General features: G+C 51.6%; 1 protein-coding gene across 1 annotated transcript; it reads right to left on the bottom strand.

The window, feature by feature from the left end:
• Positions 1 to 707: 707 nt before the first annotated feature.
• LOC125644682 (E3 ubiquitin-protein ligase TRIM39) lies at positions 708 to 13586 on the bottom strand. Its single transcript, XM_048868994.2, has 7 exons — positions 13429 to 13586; positions 8464 to 8903; positions 6788 to 6883; positions 5399 to 5629; positions 4455 to 4477; positions 4263 to 4366; positions 708 to 1823 (listed from the first exon to the last, which is right to left on the bottom strand). The coding sequence occupies exons 2-7, from the start codon at positions 8848 to 8850 to the stop codon at positions 1264 to 1266; spliced, it is 1401 nt and encodes a 466-aa protein (XP_048724951.1). The 5' UTR covers positions 8851 to 8903; positions 13429 to 13586; the 3' UTR covers positions 708 to 1263.
• Positions 13587 to 21617: the final 8031 nt, after the last annotated feature.

The following is a 21617-nucleotide window of genomic DNA, read 5'->3' as shown; positions in this document are numbered from 1 at the left end:
AGTTAAAACAACAACAAAAATCAGCTATTTAGAGAAGTTAAATTTTAATGTACTTGTCAATGAACATTCAAACAATATGTGCTAATTCCATTTCTAAGAGTGTGTTTAGAGGCATGTTTTTGAAATACTGTTGAAATGTAAATTAAAATATTCTCGTATATACACCTTGTTACAATCACAGCATTTTCTAAATCAGAAAAATCTCTTTTTTTCTTTCTCTCAGTATTTAAAATTGAGCTGTTACATGGGAAGAAAGTCTGACAGGAGTGAATGATTCCTGTCCATCACAATCTGCAACCCCTGGACAAGGGGATGGGTAAAGGGGGGAACAAACTGTGACGGGGCAGCAAAAACCCATTAGTGGTGGTATCTGAGTATTTCTCTCCAGTGTTGCCCCGTGCTGGGAGCCGTTTGTCACAATGCACAAGGGAGGAGCAGAAACCCGTTAGCGGTATCTGAGTATTTCTCGCCAGTGTTGCCCTGTGCTGGGAGCCGTTTGTCACAATGCACAAAGGAGGAGCAAAAAATTGGAAGGGGGGAAAAAGCTTGCTCCTCCCAGCAAGTGGGTGCCATTCGCCCAGCCCGGGCCCTCGCTCACACCGCCCTGGGGCTGGGCTCTCACTCTCCTTCCCCTGCCCAGCCACCGAATCGCCTCCCCAGCTCTCCCCACCCCTCCCTCCATCGCGCTGGGACCAGCTCCCCCCCATTGCTGAGTCTGCAGCGCAGAGCAGCCCCTATAGCACAGCCCCGGCGCTCTCACTCCTGCCCCCGCACCACCCCTGTGGCCGCTTCACTCCCCTCCATGGGCAGAGACTCACCCAGGCCAGGAAATGCTGGGATGTACCTGCCGCTCACTGGCCCCATTGCACTCACTGGGCTCCTCTCCTCCCCTCTGTCATTTCTGCCAGGGGCTCTTCCTCCTTGGGCCTCTCTCCCCTACCCCCTCATTACAACCGCCTCCGCCCAGCCTGCCTCTTGTGATCTGGGCTTTTCCATTCCTGCTTCTACAAACTCCTCCCTGCCCTGGATCCTACACAGCCCAGCAGCCTGCACCCCATCCCCTCATGACTGCACCCCTATCTCCTCTTCCCCACATCAGAGGCTGGGTTCTGGAAAGTGAGAGGGGTGAAGGTGGGAAGTGGGGGGAAGTTGATGTCCTTTTCACCATCACACCGGGGGGGGGGGCAGGAGCAGGCTGTTTCCAGAAGTGTCAGGAAGTCTGGTATTCTGGCAATGTGTGAGTGGCCAGCTTAGGTGTCACCTTCAGGGACCAGGATTCCCTCTGGCCTGAGCTGGGACTGAGCAGATTATGAGGGGAGCTGCACTTTTACCTCCAGCATTGGCACAGGGACTGAAGAAAGGACGGACTGTTCCAAAGAAGGTGTCAGTGAAAGTGAAGAGATGGGATCTGTCAGTCACATTGTAAAATGAGACCTCGCCTGCCTTATAATCCAGGAAAATCCCAACCTGGCTGGGCTTGATGCCCACATGGAGGGGGATTGCGGGGAAGGTGAGGGCCTCATATTCCCCATCTCTCAGACACATAGTCCAGTATCCATTTTTAGGCAACAGGTGATCTGGACTCTTCCTGCTCACAGACTCCTTACAAATCCCCAGAATCCATCCAGTCTTGTCTCCCACCTCCACCTCCCAGTAATGCCTCCCTCCTGTGAATCCCTCAGCACCCAGGACAAAGACACAGGGATCAAATCTCTCAGGATTATTGGGCAGATTTTGTCGTTTGGTTTTGCGTATCACATGTTTCCTATCCTGAGACAGAACAAGGTTGGGATGAGCCGTGTCTGGATCCAGAGTCACGTCCACTGGGGAGAAAGTCACAGAGTTAGTGCTGAGGGCAGGGGCTGGTCACTAAGATCTAAGGGAAATTAACCTGTGTCCCAGTTAATCGCTGTGTCGGGGTGTTGTTGCCTTAAAGGGGAGTTAGGGCCTTGTCCACCCACGGGAAAGAACTTGAGGAGAATACTGGCATGTGAGTGCATGTGTGTGTGTGTCAGTGGGGTTAGAGGGGAAGGGCAGGACAAAGGGGAGATATCAGTGGGGGTAGGGGAGGGGCAGGCCCCAGAGGGCAGATACTAGGCTGGGAAAGCAAAGAGAAGAGGAGGATCAGGCTTGGGGGAACCAAGGGTGTGGGGAGGGGCAGGCATTGGAGGATGAGGGGTGGCCCTGGAACCAATGCAGGAAAAGCAGGCATTGGGAGTGTCAAAGGGAGTAGGAAAGGGGGAGCGTAAGAGTGCCACAGTGTAGGAGGAAGGGACTGGCTGGTATTGGAGGGGGCAGGGGGAAGGGGAGGGGTAGAGGGAATGAGGAGAGAGGTGGGTGCCTAGGGTGCAGAGGGGAGCAATGGAAGGGCCAGGCCCCAGGGAAGCTCTATTGCTTTGAGGCCATGTGTGGCTGGTTTGTTACTAAGCATAGGTCGGCGCTGTCCCCACACACACTGGATGGGCAGTCCTGCCCCAGGGGGTGCAGCAGGGACTCTCCATGCTGGCCCGATGGGCATCACCTTCCAGCCAGGCAAACCCCACAACCAGGCCCTTCCCTTGCTCAACCCGGCCTCTCCCCCAGGGCATGGGAAGGATGACTGGGCAGGGTAGAGGGGGGTGCTGGGAACTGTAACTGGGCATTGGGGGAACAGGGGCTGTTGCTAATGAGGCTGGGGCAGTGAGGAGGGGAGGGGCCTTTACCCCACTTACTGCCTCCTCCATCTAGGATAAGCTGCATGGGCTGCCAGTCCCCCTTTACACTTTATGCTACATCTTGTACAAAATGTGCCATGTGAGGTGTATATGGAAAAGTTATGATTTGCTGAATATGATTAACCTATTTGTGTGCATGTAACATTTTTATCTCTCATGTTATGAATATTGACTATGTATCTGTATTTCAAATGTGCGTGCTCTGGGTAACACCCACAACTAGCCTTTCAGGTACAACAATGAAAAAGCTAGACAGTGCCAATGGTTCAGCAGCGAAAACAGCAAGCCATGGAAAAGGCTTGTCTTCACCTGGGGACGCTTCAGCCACCCTATGGATAATGGCTGCCATGACTCATCAAGCATGCAAGGGCATGTGACTAGACTGAATGTTACTGAACTCCATTTGGGTACCTGTATTTTTCCACAAATTGGGCTGGGAACTTGGCTTGGAACAAAGGGGTTCCTGACATATGAAAGAAACTATAAAAGGGGGAAGTGATCTCACCAAGGGGCCTCACTCCCTCTACAGCTCAACACTCGGAAACACCTAAGGAACAAAGACTGACCTGGGGGAAGTGCTGGTCCTAGGCTGGAAGAGAGGATTCCTGCCTGTGTATAGAACATCTACAAACTGCTTGTACTTGCTAACAGGGTGAGACACTGTTTGATTTAAATCCTGTCTGGTATATTAGGCTTAGATTGCATTTTTGTTTATTTGCTAGGTAATCACTTATAATCACTTAAAATCTATCTTTCTGTCATTAATAAATCTGTTTTATGTTAGCCAGTGTGAGTTTTTGAGTAAAGTGTTAGGGAATCTTAGCTCTGTTAACAAAGGCTGATGCATATCTTCCCTACAGCGAGGAGGGAGCAGAATAATTAATGAGCTTGCACTGTACAGATCCCTCTCCAGTGCAAGATGGTATAATTCTGGGTTTACACTCCAGAAGGGCAGGACTTGGGATCTTGGAAATTGGCTGGTGCCTCCATGGCTTAGGTAAAGCACTCAGGTACCTCAGCTGGGGGTGTGGCGCCACCTACTGTTATGTTGGGTGATAACAGGGCCAGGAGGGGCTGGCTGTGTGCCATCAGCAAAAGCTGTGTGAGAGGCCAACCCAGATGGATAGTTCGGGGGAGGGCAGTGGTTCCAGTAGCTTCCAGGCTCCACCCCAGGAGTGCAGCCCACCACAGCACCTTTTTCAGTTCATTTGAAACTATTCAGAAAACTCAGCATGAATTCACAAATCGTTTCAGTCAACCCGAAATATAATTTTCTGGCAAGTTAACTAAAAACATTTTGCCCAGCTCTACTTCAAACCTCTCTAAGAAATGGAGCCCAGATCCCAGTGACTTGCAGTGAATGACTGTCAACACCCTAGCAAGGGGATTTCTCCCAGTTTAGGGAGGCCAGGTCTTGGCTTTGGGGCTGCTGCCACACCAGCCTGCTGGTCACAATGTGGCCTACACCATTTGTCCCCATGCACAACACATGCCAGTTCTCCTCCCCACCCACATGTAAAGGAAACCCAGCCAGCAGCTCTCACTCACGAGTGAATCTCGCCAGCATTTCCCTCATGTCAAGGCAGATTTTATACCCGTTCTTCAGGGCAGGAGAAACGGCTTCTGGTGGCTGGAGTTTCACATGCTCACTCCTGTGAAGAAAACGTCCCATGATCACTCATCTGCTCTGCACCCACATTGCTCATGGGAACAGAAGGAGAAATGGAAATGGGCACAGACCTGATCAATGTGCTTTTCACACCCTGAAAGGAGACAGAAAGACAGGGAGCGGGGTTAACACCATGTGCAAAAGCCTTCAAAAAAAGGCTGCAGACTTTCCATTCTCTACCACATTGAATCCACAATATTTAACACAGCCGCTTCTCTGCAGGACACTCAGCAGTGATCACCGATTTCAGGTGCCCCGTCACCCTGGCTCTGACTCTCAGAGGAGCTGAGTGTCATGTGACAATGGCACAGACTCGGGGGATGTGACATTCTGCGAACATTGAACAAGGAGCTGTGTTGGGACAAGGAAAGCAGCAGAATCCCTAACACACCTCTGTCTGTCCCGCCACTTACCTGCAGATTTTCCACCAAACTGTTCCCAGCCTCACACCTGTACGGCTTCCTGCTGCAGATCTAAGGAGACAGGGCCCAGATCCTCACCCTGAGCAGCTGCAGCTCCCATTGTTTCAGCTGTTGTGTGGGTGCTCAGCCCTTCCCAATATCAGCCCCCAGGTATCCCAGGCTGGCACCCAGAGATGGAGGCCCCCAGCACCAATGGCCAGTGATGAGAGTCTTGGCCCTTTCATTTCATGAATTTGAGAGTTCACTTTGTCTTGTGTTTCCCCCCTCTGGACGCCCCCTTGTCACCACTGAGAATCTCTGCTCATCAGCAGCATTGGGGCAAGTTCCAGCTGGCTCAGCAGGGACCACATCAGCCCCTTGCTCCTTCTGCTCCACCCGTTCGACAGGCAAAGCCCCTGCTGTATCTGCGTTTCTCTCCAACATAGACTGCACGTGTCGGCACCGACAGGATGTCACGCCTGGGCTTCTGTTCATGTCGGGAAACTGTCAGAGCAGGCGCAGGAAATAGGATTGGTCACTAATTCCTGGGATCTAGTCACTGACCAGAGAGTTTAAGGCCACAGGATGGATGGGGAGATTGTTAACAGTCTCACCTGCAGCAGTTCAGCAGCCCGTTGCTGACGCTTCTCCTCCATCTCTGTGATGAGACTGATCAGTGCAGCACTCTGCTCTGAAAGCTTTGTTATATTGTGCTGTAGTCTCTGCAGACTCTCCCTCTCCTCCTCCGCCAGTCTCCGCAGGAGCAGCTGCTCTTCCTCACTCAGAAGCTGGTGCAGTTTCTTAAATTCACGTGTGATCGACCGTCTCCGATTCTCCACTTTGTCCTTTAGTAAAAAATGGAGAAGGAACAAACCGCAGGAGCCAGAGCTGGGCACACACTGAACTGAGTCTGCCTCGGGGTTAGTGAGCAGGGCTGCTAGTCTTGGGTTGCGATGATCACGTATCCATATGAGGCTTTAGAGTAATGGATCACCATAAGGGAAATGCAAAATGCCCTTCTGAGAAAAAGTACCTGGGTCACACTCCCAATCGCTGCTCCTGTATCTCCACCCCCACCCCCTCCCCTGATCTGGGGGTGGGAGTCTCAGGGGCAGGGTGGGAGGGCCGTGTCCCTCTCCTGTAGATCCTGGTGCTCTTGCTGCATTGGGGGCAGGCAGTGGCCACCCTTGGTGACCCTTTGAACAGTGAAGCTGGGATGGGAGCATCTGGCCTCTCCCTGAAATCAGAAGGTCCCAAGAAGACCCCTGTGGTAAGAAGGGCGAGCTGGGACCAGGGACTCGGGGGGGGGGGGGGGAACAGACTGAGGGAGGATAGGATCAATCATGGGGAGTGGGATAGGGGTCCACACACAGAGGCAGTGGTACATGGGTGCTGGATAAAGCTCAGCACAGGGACAGTGGTACATGGGTGGGGGTCAGCATATGGAGGCATGCGGGAATAGGGGCAGGAGCTCTCCTTGCTACACAAGCTGAGGGACCAGGCTGTCCATCAACATACATCATAGCTCTGATTGGCTGCCCTTCACTATCAGGAAGGGGAAAGGCAGCCAATCAGAGGGGATTTCCCCTCAAACGAGGGGTGTCTCCTGCCCACTCTTTAGAAGGGTCTGAACCCCCCCCCCCCAATTGGTTGCTCTGGCTGCATGAGGAGCGAGTGGGTCTGTGTGTACTGGACAGTGGGTGGGTGGGTGCAGGATGAGTTGGGGGGGGTGCAGAGGTCGGGGTGCAGTGAGTGGGGATTGGGTGTATGGACAGTCCTGTGGTGAGTCTGTGCTGCTACCCATGGGCCAGGAACTGCTCCTCCAACCAGGGCTGCTGCACTAGGATCCCCGTCAGAGACATTTCCTGCTCCTGGCACCATTGCACTGTCCCAGGGCAAACAGCCAGAGCAGGTTATAACCTCAGCCTGCAGCTTTACAGCCCCGCATCCCCAGGAGCACTGCAGGGGGAAGGGCTCAGGGAAGGATGAACCCAGACACCCACCTGCCAATTCATGTATTTCTTCTGCTCTTTAGATGTCAGCTCCAGGGCCTCCTCCAGTGCCTGCCTCAGAGGGCCCAGGGCTTCCTGGAGTTTCACCTTCAGGGGCACCGTGTGAGATAAACATCCATTAGTCTGCTTGTCTGTTGGGTGAAGACTGCAGGAGGTAGGGTTGGTGAAAGCAGAGGCCCTATAGGACCATGTCTAGACCCCAGCTACTGGAGTCGTGATTACCTCAGGCTCTTGGCATCCATTAAAAATGCATGATTCAAACCCTCCGGGTTGCAAATTAAATATTGAAACATGCCCTGAGTGTGACAGACACAGTGACACCTGCCTGAGTCTGCAGAGAGCCTGAGCCAGTCACCAGAAAGATAATGCCATGTGTCTCTAGGGGGTGTTAACCTGCCAACTGTAACCCCGCAGAGGACGCTGTGTGTGGCAGGAAGGGGAGAGCTCTTCCACCCACCAAAAGAGAGACAGTACTGCAGGGAGATGGGATTCCCTGATCCTGTATCTCTCTTTCTCAGGGGAGAGGGGACCCCCCCGCTCCTGTCCCCAGTGTCCCCAAGGGGAGGGAGCCCCCAGCCACACACCCTGCCTGTTCAAAGAAGTTTGCAGGTCCCACCCGCAGCAGACAGCCCTTGGGTGTATGGTCCCTTTTACAGCCACTGCCAGTGGGGCAGGGTCATAGCAGGGCCCGGTGACAGTGTGTGGAGCCTGGGCCTCGGGTGGCCTCAATCTGGTCCTGTGTGAAATGCACATTTCAGTAACAAAGCCAGGAGAATGCCCTGGGCAGAGATAGCAGGGGCAGCACTGCAGGGCCTGGGGCATGGTCTGGCTGAGACGCTGATCCCAGGGGAGACTCTTCCCCACCCGGCTGTCGCACTCAGAGTCCTCTGGAACGCAGGAGTTTAGCTGAAGTGCCAAGACACTGAGTCCAGCCCAGGCCCTGCAGCCCCTAGCGCTAACCAGGGCAGGGGAATCCTCGCGTGGGGGGGAAGATCTATGTGTCTATGGTGCAACACCAAGCACAGACCATGGGGCCCAGGATCCAGCCCCATCTCTATTCCCCTTTCCCCATTTCCTCATCTCACAGGTGTCATTTGTTTGGGGGATGTCATTCATCTCAGGCCAGCTCCCAATGTCCCACACTGGACATACCTCCCTCTCCTGCTCTCACACACTCCACTTCCCCTCCCCTTTGGGCCCCTCTTCAAACAACCCTCCCTCACCCAACCCCATAACACACATAGACACCCATGCTGGGTAAAGCCCCAATGGGATATGCCCGGGTCTCCATGGGAGATGCCTGCAAAATGGAGAATCCAAGGCCTTTCCTTCCTGATGTTGCAAAGTTGCAAGCAAGCCCCAAACCCACAGTCTGAGCCAACCCCTCAGCCCTCACCCACACACTGACGAGGGAAGAGCACCAGTCCTGGATGCCTCCACTCAGATGCCATAAGGTGGCTGTGGTCACCTCGCATTGGAAGCCCTGCCTGGCAGAGAGATGGAGCCAGACGGACCCCTCACTGCCCAGCCTGGCAGCACCTGGATCCCTGGATCCACCTCCCTTAAGTCGTGTGAGTTCCCACTCCCCCCCTCCCAGCAGCTGGCTCTGGAGAAACACAATGGGGCATTTAAGGGGTTCCTTCAGCAAGAGCAGCAGTGATTCCTACCTTATAACCCTGGGCAACTTCCTCTATGGGGACCACATAGATGGCTTTTCCGTCCTTCTTACAGAAAAGCTGGAGTTTTTCCTTGTGTGTCTCACACAGATTTTCATTCTGAGCTTTCTCAGGCTGTAACCTCAGTGGTTTGATGCTCTCTACGATATTGGCCAGCTGCCTGTTTGGCCTGAAATTCCCTTTCTGGAACAGCGCTCGGCACTCAGGACAGGGGAACTGTGTGCCTGATTCAGGCTTCCTTTGCTCACAGTACTGGGTGATGCAGGCTTGGCAGAAGTTGTGCCCACAGTCTATGGTCACTGGCACCGTCAGATACTCCAGGCAGATGGAGCAAGTGGCTTCTTCTAACGCTTTCCCTATGGGCGCTGCTGAGGCCATGGCTGTCTTCTGTGTCTTGTTGATGGGCGGTCCCCTTGCTGCCTGAATCAGCTCTTCACATGCCCAGAATAAGGTGAGAACAGGAGGGGGGGGGGAGAAGGGGGGGTGCCACACAGAAGGTGGGAAAGTGAAATGGGGTGAGATGGAGAGAAGAGAACAGGTAAGACATGATTATTGACCTTCTGTATGGTTTTGGAGCCTCATATGGAGATGGATTTGACTGCACTTCGTTAACATTAACTTTTTATTTTGGGGTTGGGGGCAGCTATATCAGAGGAACCCCTTGACCAAATGACTCCAACTTGCACCACTCACTCTAACCCAGCCCTAACCTGACACAACAATATTTAAAGTAATCTGAGTCTGCAGGGGGATTTACAGCACTTGGAACTATCGGCTCTTTGAGACGAAAGCTCTGCTCTTGAGGCAAAACTTCCAAGAAACGCCCATTTCCTGGAGCAGACTGAGTAATAACATGCCCAGCAGTCAGACAGCCTCAGACCGCTGTCAAGGGACCGGCTCCAACTCCGTCTCTGGCAGGGATGAAAGTAGAAATAAGGACTTACTGATACCGGGCTGGGTTGGGGCCGGCTCTGGCCCCCGGAAGGGGCTGGGCCTTGGGCGGAAGGGGCGAGAATCGGGGGGTCAGAGGCAGCCCCGACCTGCCCTGTACCAGTAAGTGCCCTCCTCCGCTAGGGTAGCAGCGGCAGCTGGGGGCTACAGCAGCAGTTTAAAGGGCCCAGGGCTCGGCCGCTGCACCTGCTCCGGGCCCTTTAAACCGCTGCCGGCGCCCCGGTCTGCCTCTGCTACTCCAGGGCTCTGGCAGCAGGGCTCCAGGGGCTATTTAAAGGGCCTGTGGCTCCAGCCGCTGCTGGAAGCCCCAGGCCCTTTAAATTGCCACCTGGGGAAGCCAGGGCGTACCAGCTTACTGTCACCTCTGGTCTCTGGTCTATACAGCACGGTGCCTTGAGCTACCCCGTGACCGATGTCAGCTGTGCTTCTACACACACTTGTCGGCCACAGAGCAGCAGCCAGTGTGTCAGGCAGACTGGAGCTGGCGATTGGAGCTAACGCTAACCCCTCCTAACAACTCCAGGATTGCTTCCCCAAAGGGGCCGTGGGTGCTCAATCCTGATCAGCTGAGATCCACGTGGGGCAGTTCAGAGCCAAAGGTAGAGCCGTAGGTTTGTGCAAAAATCTAAGAAGCGAGCAGGAAATGTCCCTGTCCCTTTTTTGGAGCGGGTGTATGGTCTGAGGTCTTTTTTTGCAGCCAGATTAGGAGAAAGCAGGAAGTCACATCCTCACATTCTATCTAAATTACATTAAAACATGTGATTTTGGGCTGTTAGGGAAGTGATCCTGCCCTAAGAGCACCCACCGTCACCAGATAAAGAAACAGATCTTAAGACGTTTAAAGAAAACCTTGTTTGACAGCATCCTGTCTGGCAAGGAATCACTTATGAACAGTTGTGGGTGTGAAACCTCCATTTCTTTATTGTTTTGCCGTTATGGTCCCTGCTTCTCTATTGTTTAGCTGCATGGTTTCTGTTCGGTTCTTTGCTTGTTTATGTCTATTACATAACTACTAATTTTGCAAGTTCGTAAATGAGCTAAGGTGGTGGGGTAGAGAATTTTTTCTCAATATGGTAGGATTGATCAAAGAATTATTTTGTAATACTTTAGTAAATGATTAGTTAAGGTACAGCTAAGCAGGACTCAAGTTTCACTATATAAACTGGGGTCCAAAAGAAAGTTCTTTGGAACCTAACTCCAGGACACAGCCCCAGAGCAGAGCTGCCAGGTCTCAACACCCTGCCGACTAGATCGTGCAGAAACTGGAGTTCCCAGGTTACCTGATTCTTATTGGCCGGCAGAAAAAGTTCGTCTATTGGGAGTGGTGAGCAATATATACCTAGTGTGTGTATTCTGTTTTGGTGATTGTTAATAACGAGAGGTTAAGTAGGATATTACTGTGTAAGGCTCTTTCGCTGGTAAAAGACCCTGGAAACCCACAGAGTGTGAGGTTATACCCTGAGCCCAGGGAAGGATGAAGGTGGGTGCCTAAGTTAACAGGGTTACGCCTTGAGCCCTAGGAAGAGGGTAAAGGTGGGTGCCCCCAGAGTGTGCAGATAACATGAGGGACTGTATCTTGGGAACACCTCGCTCAGATAACCTTAAATTTGGACCAAGAACATGACCACAGACCTCGACAGGGCACAGCAGCTTTCAAGAGAGCCCAAACCAGCATGTGGATTTTAGAGCACTTCAAAGACCAGCTATGAAACAATAAGCTCATCTCAGCCTTATCTATATTGGTGTAATAAAACAGGAAGAGATTAGGTATTGGTGGTTGTCAGGGCCTGTGACCTAGAGCCTGGATCTACAGAGGCACAGCTGGGGATCACTGTGATGCGATTGTGCCTCAGAAATTACCACCCAAGGGAGCCGGCGTGACGGCATCCTGCTGCCCTCTGATTTGCCTAGCACCCTATTTAACCCTGGGCGTTGCCCAGGAAGTTGTCTGGGAAACCCCTGGCTTTGGCTTGCTACACTTTGCCTTGTCTCCTGATTGCCGGTCTCTATTGCAGCCTGAGTCTTGCCTCCTCGCTGTGGCCTGGCTGTGATCTCAGGTCTCCAACCCTGGCCGGACTCTGTCCATGATCTTGCTTTCCTCTCAGTCCTGCTCAGCGTCTGCTGTCACTCATGTGCAGACCCCAGGCCATCAGTGATGCCTAGGCAAGGCTGCCTAGGTCCTGGTCCCTTACAATGGGGTCGGCTGGATTCTCAGCATCACCAAGGGAGAGTTTCTTAAGCTGAAATTGTAGTATAAATCCCAAGAGAGAAGCCAGTGCCTGCCCTCCCTCAGGGAGCCATTGACAGCTGCTGTCAGGAGAGCTGAGTGGTGGAGGTGCAAGGGCAGGTTCTCGGGCAGAGGCCCCCAGCTCCCACGGATGGTTCATGGCCTTATTTTTCAGAGGCTGCGAACCTGCAATCCACCTCAGTTTCAATGGGAGCTGGGGCCTCTCAGCACAGCTGAGGTGCCAGGAGAGAATTGGGGGTTGTGAACTCCTGCCCCACATGTGATGACTCAGACAGATCAGTCTGGCTACTCTCAGCTTTACCCACAATGGGCCAGATTTCCAAAGGGGTTAAGGAGCCTTCAGGCCTGTGTAACAAAAGGAGAATTGGGGGCTGCTTGCTCCATCGATTGCCATGGAAATTTCCAGAAAAATTTATACCTGGCCCTGGTACCACTTGTCCCTACCCTGCCCATTAGTGGGGCTCAGGGCATAGGGGGCGGCAGGGGTGAGGATGGGCAGAGGAGATGAAGTGTGATGCTTGGGGGGAAGAGTGGGGATCCTGGGCAGAAAGGGGAGTGTTGGGGACTGAGAGGAGGCAGTAGCAGGCAGTGCTGTGCTGAGGGGGATGTTACAGAGGGTCTCTGCAGCTGGGAGCATCTGTGCTGAGCGGTAGAGACATGGCACCATCTGGGCTATTTGCTCCCCTCCTGCTCCCATTTCCTGTTGTGGAAGGAGCCAGGATTGATCAGAATCCAGCCCGTTGGCCCAGCCTCAGGGATCCCATGGACACCCCAGCCCGCCCCTCAAACCCTGCTCGGATGGGGGCAGGGTCCCTTTCTTGGGGCTGCTGCTGTTGCTGCCCTTAGGACAACACTGAGAGGGCATCCTGCTGCCTCCTTGTCTCAGCCCACAACAGGCCTTCAGCACCAGCCCTGAGCCTCCCTGGACCTTCTACTTAAACTTAGAATTCCGTCCAAAGGCGGACATTCTGCGGGGGCTGGAGCCAGCCCCTGGGGCAGCCCCGGGCTCTGCCCGCACCAGCCCCGCACCCGGAGCCTGCAGGTGAGGGGAGAGACCCAGGGGAAAAGGCTGGGGCCGGGCAGAAAAGTGACTCTGCACAAATGGACCCGCATTACACAATCACGGTTACCGGGGGGGGGGGGGGGGGGGGGGGGCTGCGAGTCCCAGAGCTGCTGAACGCAGGAGAGTGAACACTCTGAGGGAGGAAAGGTGAAGGAGGGGGAGAGACCGAAAAGGGCAGCAGGAGCAATAAGTTAGGAGGGAGAGTCCCAGCTCCCAGATCTGCCTGGATCCACAGGTGATGTGAAGGGAGGGGAAGGGAGGTTTCCAGTCCCTCTTTGCGGATACCCCAGGCATGAGAAGGTTTGGAGGGCTTCTGTTCCCGAGAGGAGAAGCCCTGTCTGCACAAACCCTTCACCTTGGGGATAAAAATCCTGGTGGCCCCAAACAAGCCCTGAAGCTGAGCCACATACAGCCCCCAGTTACTGATGAGCCCTGCCCTGCTGTTGTCCTACCCTGGGCCTGGGGGCTGGTGAGCCCAGCTGTCTCTGCGCCCTGCCCCAGAGAAGAGATCTTTCCTCTCCGGGGCATGCAGGCAGCAGTGGGATCCCCCATCAGCTCTGCCCCAGCTGCACGGAGACAAATTGCTCTGTATCCTGGGGAGAGTCAGAGACACACGGGACCCTGAATCTGTCTCCAGGGTCTGGGACTCTGTCCTGGCTTAGGGCCTGAATGAAGAGATGGTGGGGCTCCTCACCTTTCTGTCTCTGGGCTCTGTGTCTCCCCAGGCTCTCTCTGATCCTGGGAGCTGCCAAGCCCCCGGCTCCTCCCGAGTTCGGTGCCTCTCTGCATGCCCCGGAGAAAGCAGCGCTGTGTCATCTCCACCCAAAGGTGCCAATCTCCCTTGGGGCCTGGGGAGAGAGACCGCCCACAGGCACAACAGCCCAGGCCTGTCAGGGTGTATCCTCCCCACCCTGCTCTGCACGGAGCAGCTGCTGCTGCAGACGTGGAAAATGACACAGGCCATTTGGCAGCTCCCTCTCATTCACTTGGACTGATTTTCTGTTGCTCACCACTGTGTGAACCAGGAATAACAGGTTTAATTTCATTTCCCTGTTCCCATAAAAGTGCTGCCATAACAGCAACCGGCCATTTCTCTTCTGCAAACTTCCTGCTGCTGCGGGGTGAGTTGGAAATAGAGATTGGGATGAGAAGCCATGTCCCATCCAGGGAGGGCTCTGTTCCTCTCCCCTTAGGACTGTGATGAAAGGGGAATTTTCTGTAATATTTTTATGAAGCCTATGTGTATCAGTTTCCCTCTGTACTTTGCACTGCTGCCCGGGGGGGTTAACCTGCTCCTGGAGCAGCACAGGAGACATGGGGTGTGTGTGTCACCTAGCTGTCTGGAGCGGGCTGAATGGGTCAGTGAAGGGCTGGCCAAGGCCCACCATGTCCATGGAAAACCCGAAAAGACAGTGGAGCCACAGGGACCAGAACATTCACACCCAGCAATCAGTGACCAAGAGGAAGGAGATTTTTTCCCCACTTCTCTGCAGAGAAGCAGAGCAAAGCCCCAGCCTGAGAGCAAAGGAAAAGGTGTCACATGAGGGGTTAAGTGCTGGCCTCTGGAGAGACACAGGACTCTCACCTTGGCCTGACAGAGACAGAAGTGGCGGCCAGAGCAGTTTGGCTGGTGATTGCACTGGCTTGGCCAGGTGGACAACGTCTCTCAACCTTTATTTCTCTCTAACCTAAGGAATTCTGCTGCTCTCTTTGCTTGACTAATAAACCCTATTCCATGATGAAAGGGCTGCCATACTTGCTGAGGGGCACTGGTCCCAGTAGAGTGCACAAGCCTCTGACGAGGAGCCTGTCTCAGCTGGACTCCCTGGGCAGAGCTCATGGTATGAAATGGGAGTGCTGGAGCCAGAGGTTGAGTCTCAGAGGCCATGTGGTCTACCCTCAAGGAAGAGTAAGTCCCCTTTGGGGGTGTCATAACCATACAGCTAAGGGTAGCATAAAATCCCTCTTTACCCTGTAAAGGGTTAATTCCTCTTTTACCTGTAAAGGGTTAAGAAGCTCAGATAACCTGGTTGGAACCTGACCAAAAGGACCAATAAGGGGAGAAGATACTTTCAAATCTGTGGGGAAAGGTTTTTTGTCTGTGTCTCTCGGATCCAGCCAGGAAACAGGGCAGGGAAAAATACATCTCCCTAAGCTATATCTGAACTAAGCATCTAGTATTGCAGAAATAGTAAGTAATAGGAAAGAAATGCATTAGGTTTTCTTTTGTTTTAGCTTGTGAATTTTCCCTGTGCTAAGAGGGAGGTTTATCCCTGTTTTTATAACTTTAAGTTTTGCCTAGAGGGGAAATCCTCTGTGTTTTTGGGTCTTTTGTTATTCTGTAAAGTACTTACCATCCTGATTTTATAGAGGTGATTCTTTTACCTTTTCTTTAATTAAAATTCTTCTTTTAAGAACCCGATTGATTTTTTCATTGTTCTTAAGATCCAAGGGTTTGGGTCTGTGTTCACCTATACCAATTGGTGAGGATATCATTCTCAAGCCTCCCCAGGAAAGGGGGTGTAGGGACTTGGGGGGATATTTGGGGAAAGTAAGGCTCCAAGTGGCCCTCTCTGAATGTTTGTTTAAATCACTTGATGGTGGCAGCGATATTAAGGCAAGGAAGGAATTTGTGCCTTGGGGAAGATTTTAACCTAAGCTGATAAAAATAAGCTTAGGGGGTCCTTCATGCAGGTCCCCACATCTGTACCCCAGAGTTGAGAATGGGGAAGGAACCCTGACAGGGGGTCTGCCACACAGAAAGGGTTCCTGTGGGGGCACAGCACAGATCCTGTAGATCCATGAGCAAGACACAGAAGGATGAGGTGACGTTGTTGTAATAATTGGGGCCTGTTAGGCTCACAACTGAGGTAGGCCTAACTATGGGAAAGTGGATGGAAGTTTCTGAAATGATTTAATCACCTGCTGTCAGGGTTCCCTCCCCACTCTGAACTTTAGGGTACAGATGTGGGGACCCGCATGAAAGACCCCCTAAGCTTATTTTTACCAGTTTAGGTTAAAAATTCCCCAAGTCACAAATTCTCCCTTGTACTTTGGATTAGGTAAACGCTGCCACCACCAAGTGATTCAAACATTTATGGCGGGCCACTTGGAGCCCTATCTCCCACCTAATATCCCCCCAAGCCCTACACCCCCTTTCCTGGGGAGGCTTGAGAATAAACAAGATGAGCACAGACCAACTTTGGGTTTTTAGGGACACTAAAACCTCCAATCAGATTCTTAAAGAAAACAGAACTTTATTAGAAAGAAAAGTAAAAGAAACACCTATGTAAAATTAGAATGGGAGATAATCTCACAGGGCAATCAGATTCAAAACACAGAGGATTCCCCTCTAGGCAAAACTTAAAGTTACAAAAACAGGGATAAACCTCCCTTTTAGCACAGGAAAAATTCACAAGCTGAAACTGTTGCCGGCACCCAGTGCCGAGAGGCAAAACAACAGCAGGGGTTCGTTACCCGGTGTGTTTCACTCAATAATCACAATGGGGTGGAGAAGCAGAAAAGTTTATTTGCAGCTGCAAACAAGGTACAGGGAGAATAGAATCTCAAATCCTGCACACCAGAGCAGGTCTTTACACACACTTTTATATTTCTTAATGCTACTGCACTACACATCAGCCAATTAAAACTTTGCACAAATACTCTGCCTTCCTTATATGGGTTACAACAATGTGTATTTCCTGCAACCTCTAACAAGCATTCCTAACAACTTAAACAACCAGCACATTCTGTCTGGCCTTGTAACTATCTCCTATTATCTTTAGCTTGGCGTCAGCAAACCTTACACTATGAGGCATTATCTACGGCTGCAACATTGTTTTAAGAGCAAAAGAGCTTACTCAAACCAGCCAGGCCTGAATTCTATTAAGGGGGGGGTGAGACGAAGCCCTTAGGCCTTCAGCAAAGAGACTTCCTCGACCCTTATGGCCTTCCATCCCCTCGACTTAACTAGTGGCCATGCCCTGGGGTCTCCAACAATTCCCTCCTTTGAGAATACTCATTTCTATTGCTTGAGTCTTCTCATCTTTATTTACTTACTAGCGGGTTATGCATAAAATTAAAATTTTCAAAACTATGCAAAATAAGTATTTTTACACAGGACCACATACAACACAGTAAACATAACATGATTAATACAGGGGAAAAAACCCTTAAATAATAGGCTAAAGAACCCACTTAGCCATGGGGAAAGGCCCCAACCAGAAAATAAAGAGCGTAGCCAATCCTCCCTAGTTTGCTAATGAATGCCCTTTACCAGCTGCTTTAGGCATTGTAAATCAGCTTCTACAGATGGCCCTGCATCTGTTATATTAAAGCAACACATGCCGGCAAACTCCTGGCATAGGTGACCATGGCGTAGAAGCAAATAGTCCACAGCCAGCCTGTTCTGCAGCATACCCTGACGTACTTCTCCTAACTCATGTGAGAGTTGGGCCAGGACGGTTGAGGTTAAGTTAATGGCCTTTGCCACCGTGCAGGCAAGGTGCTCTACTGCGTGATAATTATGCACCACAAGCCCAGGGATACCAACTAAGGAAAAGGCCAGAGCTGCTGCCTCACTCTCTGAGAATAAGGTTCTCTGAGAATGACGTTGCGTTCACTGCACTCTGGGCCAGTGCCAGCCAGGTATTTACGGGTACAATGCCTGAAACAGCAGTACCAGTTAGGCACATGGCCAAGAGGGGGAATAAAATATACCCTCCCATCTATTTTCCTGCCTTCCCGGCGGGCTGCCGTTTAAATAGTAATTTTAGTCCAAGATCCTCAGTGGAGGGGGCTGAATGCACGGTCCACCTTTCAGCCGGGGGGGGGGGGGGTTGACACCGCTTTCAGCCGGGTATAATGAATCCAATTCTTGTGTCCCTCGACCTTTGCTGCCATGTGGGAGACCAGCAGGACGGTATAGGGTCCCTTCCACTTTTCCTGGAGGGGCTCGTCTTTCCAGGTACGTACACGCACTGAATCACCAGGCTGCAGGGAGTGGATGGGCGAATCCAAGGGTAGAGGCTGGGAATCCTTAGTATACCTGTGAAGAGACAAAAGAACAGCAGACAGGGAACACATATACTGAGACAAAAACCCATTCCCCAATTCCCACTCTCCCCCTGACACAACCGGTGTACCATTCATAGGCCATGCCCTTTCAAACATAATTTCAAAGGGACTGAGCCCTAATCTACCCTTTGGGAGAGCACGGATGCAGAGCAGAACTAGGGGCAGGGCATCAGGCCACCGTAGGGAGGCCTCCTGGCATACTTTCGAGAGATGTCGCTTAAGGGTCTGATTGGTCCGCTCCACTACCCCACTGGCTTGCGGTCTCCAGGGTGTACGGAGTTTCCAGGAATCTGTAAGGCGTCTGAGGTGCTTTGGACGATTTTTGACGTGAAGTGTGTTCCATAGTCAGATTCCATCCACTGGGGAAGTCCAAAGCGAGCAATAATCTCTTTAACAAACTTGAGAGCCACTGTCCTGGCAGTGCAATTGCGACATGGAAAGGCTTCCGGCCATCCGCTGAATCTATTCACTATAACAAGGAGATACTTGAACCCTTGGGTCTGGGGAAACTCAGTAAAGTCTATTTGCCACACCCGTCTGGGGCCTGGAGTGGGTTCCAGGGCCGCTGGTGGTACTGGGTGTCCTGGTTGGGGGTTATTCTTTTGACAAACTAAGCAATCCGCTTGTACCTGGGCAGCCAGGGGTTGGAGTCTGGAGGTTGAATGAAGTACTTTCCCATTAGTTGGATAAGTGCCTCCCTGCCAGCATGAGTGGTTTGATGTAATTTCTGTAATACTGGCAGAATTAGGCCCTTTGGTAAGAGGACTTTCCCTTCCAGGGAATGAAGCCATCCCTCCTTTTCCTGGAGACCAAGTTTGTCAGCTAGCTGTTTCTCTTCCCCAGAATACTGAGGGGTTGGGAGCTCCCCCACTGATGGGATAAGGGCATGCATATAGGTGTTCTCAGTCTGAGGGGACATCAGGGTGGCAGCATGCTTCGCCTCTCTATATGCCCTGGCATTACCCCGGTCACATTTTGATCCTCCCTCTGATGGGCCTTACAGTGTACCACTGCCACTTCCAAAGGGAGTTGCACTGCCTCTAGAAGCCGAAGAATTTGGGGCCCGTACTTGACTGGGGAGCCTTGGGCTGTCAGCATTCCCCTCTGCTTCCACAGGCCAGCATGAGCATGCAGCACCCCAAAAGCATAACCCGCCCTTCTTTGCCCATTTATCACCATGCTGCTGCCATCAGTGTACCACTCATAATCTGCATTTGGGAGGGGCACATCCTTCAAGTCCGGGCGGCTAGAATATTGGGCATCTATGATCTCCAAACAGTCATGTTCCTGTTTCTCAGTTTCTGGTAAGAGGGTGGCAGGGTTAAGGGATGGACAAGGCTGCAGCGTGACCTCAGGGTTCTCTAAGAGCTTTGCTTGGTATCTTTGCCTGTGGCTCCTGTCACAGTGAGGGAGTCTGCTACTGGCAACCGAAGGGGTTGATTTACAGCAGTTCGCGCCGCTCCAGAGTCTACTAAAAAATCTATTTCTTCATTTCCCACCCGCATTTTTACTCGGGGTTCCGGGGGTAGGATGATCCGTCTCCCCTGACACCCCTATTCCTGTTCTTCTATCGCCATCATAGAGGTACCCCCCCTTTCCTTCTTGTTTGGGCACTCATTCTTCCAGTGTCCCTCTTGCCAACACAGGGCACACTGATTGCACCCCAGTCGTCTCTCCCGCGGGCCTGGATGTCCGCATCCACGGCCCCTTCCTTCTCGTTCACTTCCCTTCGTGCCTGTCTGCACCACCGCTACCATCAATCTCACTTGCTTCTTCTCCTTCTCCACTTCTCTTAAACTATACACTCGATTTGCTGCTTCTAAAATCTGTGCCATGGTCATACCCATCAAATCCTCCTTTTTCTGTAGCTTTCTCTTAATGTCGGGGGCTGCCCTGCTTGTAAATACTCCTTTAATAATTGCCTCAGTTTGTGGATCATTAGGATCTGAATTGGTATACTGTCGGATCGTGTCTCGAATACGCTGTAAAAAGGCTCCAGGGCTTTCCTTTGGATCCTGTGCTACCTCATATGGTTTAGTCCAATTATTCTGTCTGACAGCTGCATGACGGACTCCATACAGTAGCAGCTCCTTATAGGAGGTGAGGTGGGTCATAGCCTGATTGCCATTTGGGTTCCACCTAGGATTCTTTATAGGAACCTGATAATCTGGGGTCGGGATATTGTTACGGTCCTGGTCATATCGCCTCTTTGCTTCCTCCCTTGCTTTAGCTATGACCTGTTCTCGTTCAACCGCAGTCAATAATGTTGGCAGAAGGACATTACAATCATCCCAGTCTGGCTTGTAGCTACTAAGACATCCCTCAAAAACCAATACAAACTTGCTTGGGTTGATAGAAAATTCTCCAGCCTGTGCTTTGAAAGCGGCCAGGTCCATAGGATTAAAAGGTGCATGAGTATAGACCTGCATGGTAAGAGCTTGTCCTTTCTATTGCATTACGGGTGATTTTAGTCTCGGTAAGTAACAGGTATAGTCCAGCAGATGGAGCTCGAACCTCACTATGAGCTTCACTAGGAATCTTACTCTGAGCCTTGCTCTGTGTGGGTGTAGGGGCCGAAGGGGACACACTCTGTGTGGGTGTAGGGGCCGAAGGAGCCTCACTCTGTGTGGGTGTAAGGGCCGAAGGAGACACCGGATCTGCCATTACATTTGGGGTGGGGGTCTGGGGACTGACATTAATTGCTATCGGGCCAATCGGGATTAAATTACAGCGTCATAAAATATCAGTAGGAGACTACAAGGTCATAAACAAGTAAGCATACGAATGCTCATTTCACTTCCCCGTTCACTGACAGAACAGGAGTAACTGGAGGATTGTATTATGATTTAGTGATCCTCCGGGAGGCTACTGTTCCTGGTCCTCTAATTGGTACTGAGGCCAGTCAACCGTACAAAATCGCTTCAATTTACCCTTAGTCATTGGATCTGACCCAAATACCTTCCAATTTACTAAAATACACTCTAGGGGTGTGCACCATACCCTACCTCCCGTGCTCTGTTCCTGTCCCATACCTACAAGGTAACTCTGGGCGTCCCCAGGTTCCAACAGAGCATACAAACCGGATTTCAAAAGGTTCTTACCTTATCCAAGGGATTGGTTCCCCACCGTTGCCCACAGCTGCTTCTCCACTATGTGGGTGCGTTGCACCGTTGTGCCCGCCAGTGTCGATCAAACTGCATCTCCTCCAAGGCCCCCGATGAACTCACCGGTGCGCGCTGGGTGTTGGTTGTTGCTGCAATCCTCGACCGCCGGAAGGGATCCAGGCAAGGCTAAATTGCAGTGTCGTCGCCCCACGTTGAGACGCCAAAAGCTGTTGCCGGCACCCATTAGATTCTTAAAGAAATCAGAACTTTATTAAAAAGAAAAGTAAAAGAAACACCTATGTAAAATTAGAATGGGAGATAATCTCACAGGGCAATCAGATTCAAAACACAGAGGATTCCCCTCTAGGCAAAACTTAAAGTTACAAAAACAGGGATAAACCTCCCTCTTAGCACAGGGAAAATTCACAAGCTGAAACAAAAGATAATCTAATGCATTTCCTTGCTATTACTTACTATTTCTGTAAAATTAGATGCTTAATTCAGATATGGCTCAGGGAGATGTATTTTCCCTGTCCTGGTTCCTCACTGACCCCAGAGCAAACAACAAAGAGAACAAAAGCAAACCCCCTGCCCCCACAGATTTTGAAAGTATCTTCTCCTCTCATTGGTCCTTTTGGTCAGGTGCCAACCAGGTTACCTGAGTTTCTTAACCCTTTACAGGTAAAGGAGGGATTTTAGGCTA

This window comes from Caretta caretta, chromosome 11 (assembly GCF_965140235.1).
Source record: "Caretta caretta isolate rCarCar2 chromosome 11, rCarCar1.hap1, whole genome shotgun sequence".
In the NCBI taxonomy this organism is placed as follows: domain Eukaryota; kingdom Metazoa; phylum Chordata; order Testudines; family Cheloniidae; genus Caretta; species Caretta caretta.
Note: the sequence above shows the minus strand (reverse complement) of the source record. Positions and strands in the feature narration are given on the sequence as shown.

Coding starts and splice junctions, on each gene's coding strand:
- LOC125644682 (XM_048868994.2), bottom strand. CDS start 8,850: ATGGCCTCAGCAGCGCCCATAGGGAAAGCGTTAGAAGAAGCCACTTGC. Junction 5,630..6,787: donor AGAAATACATGAATTGGCAG/GTGGGTGTCTGG, acceptor TTTTTACTAAAG/GACAAAGTGGAGAATCGGAG. Junction 4,367..4,454: donor GTGAAAAGCACATTGATCAG/GTCTGTGCCCAT, acceptor TTTTCTTCACAG/GAGTGAGCATGTGAAACTCC.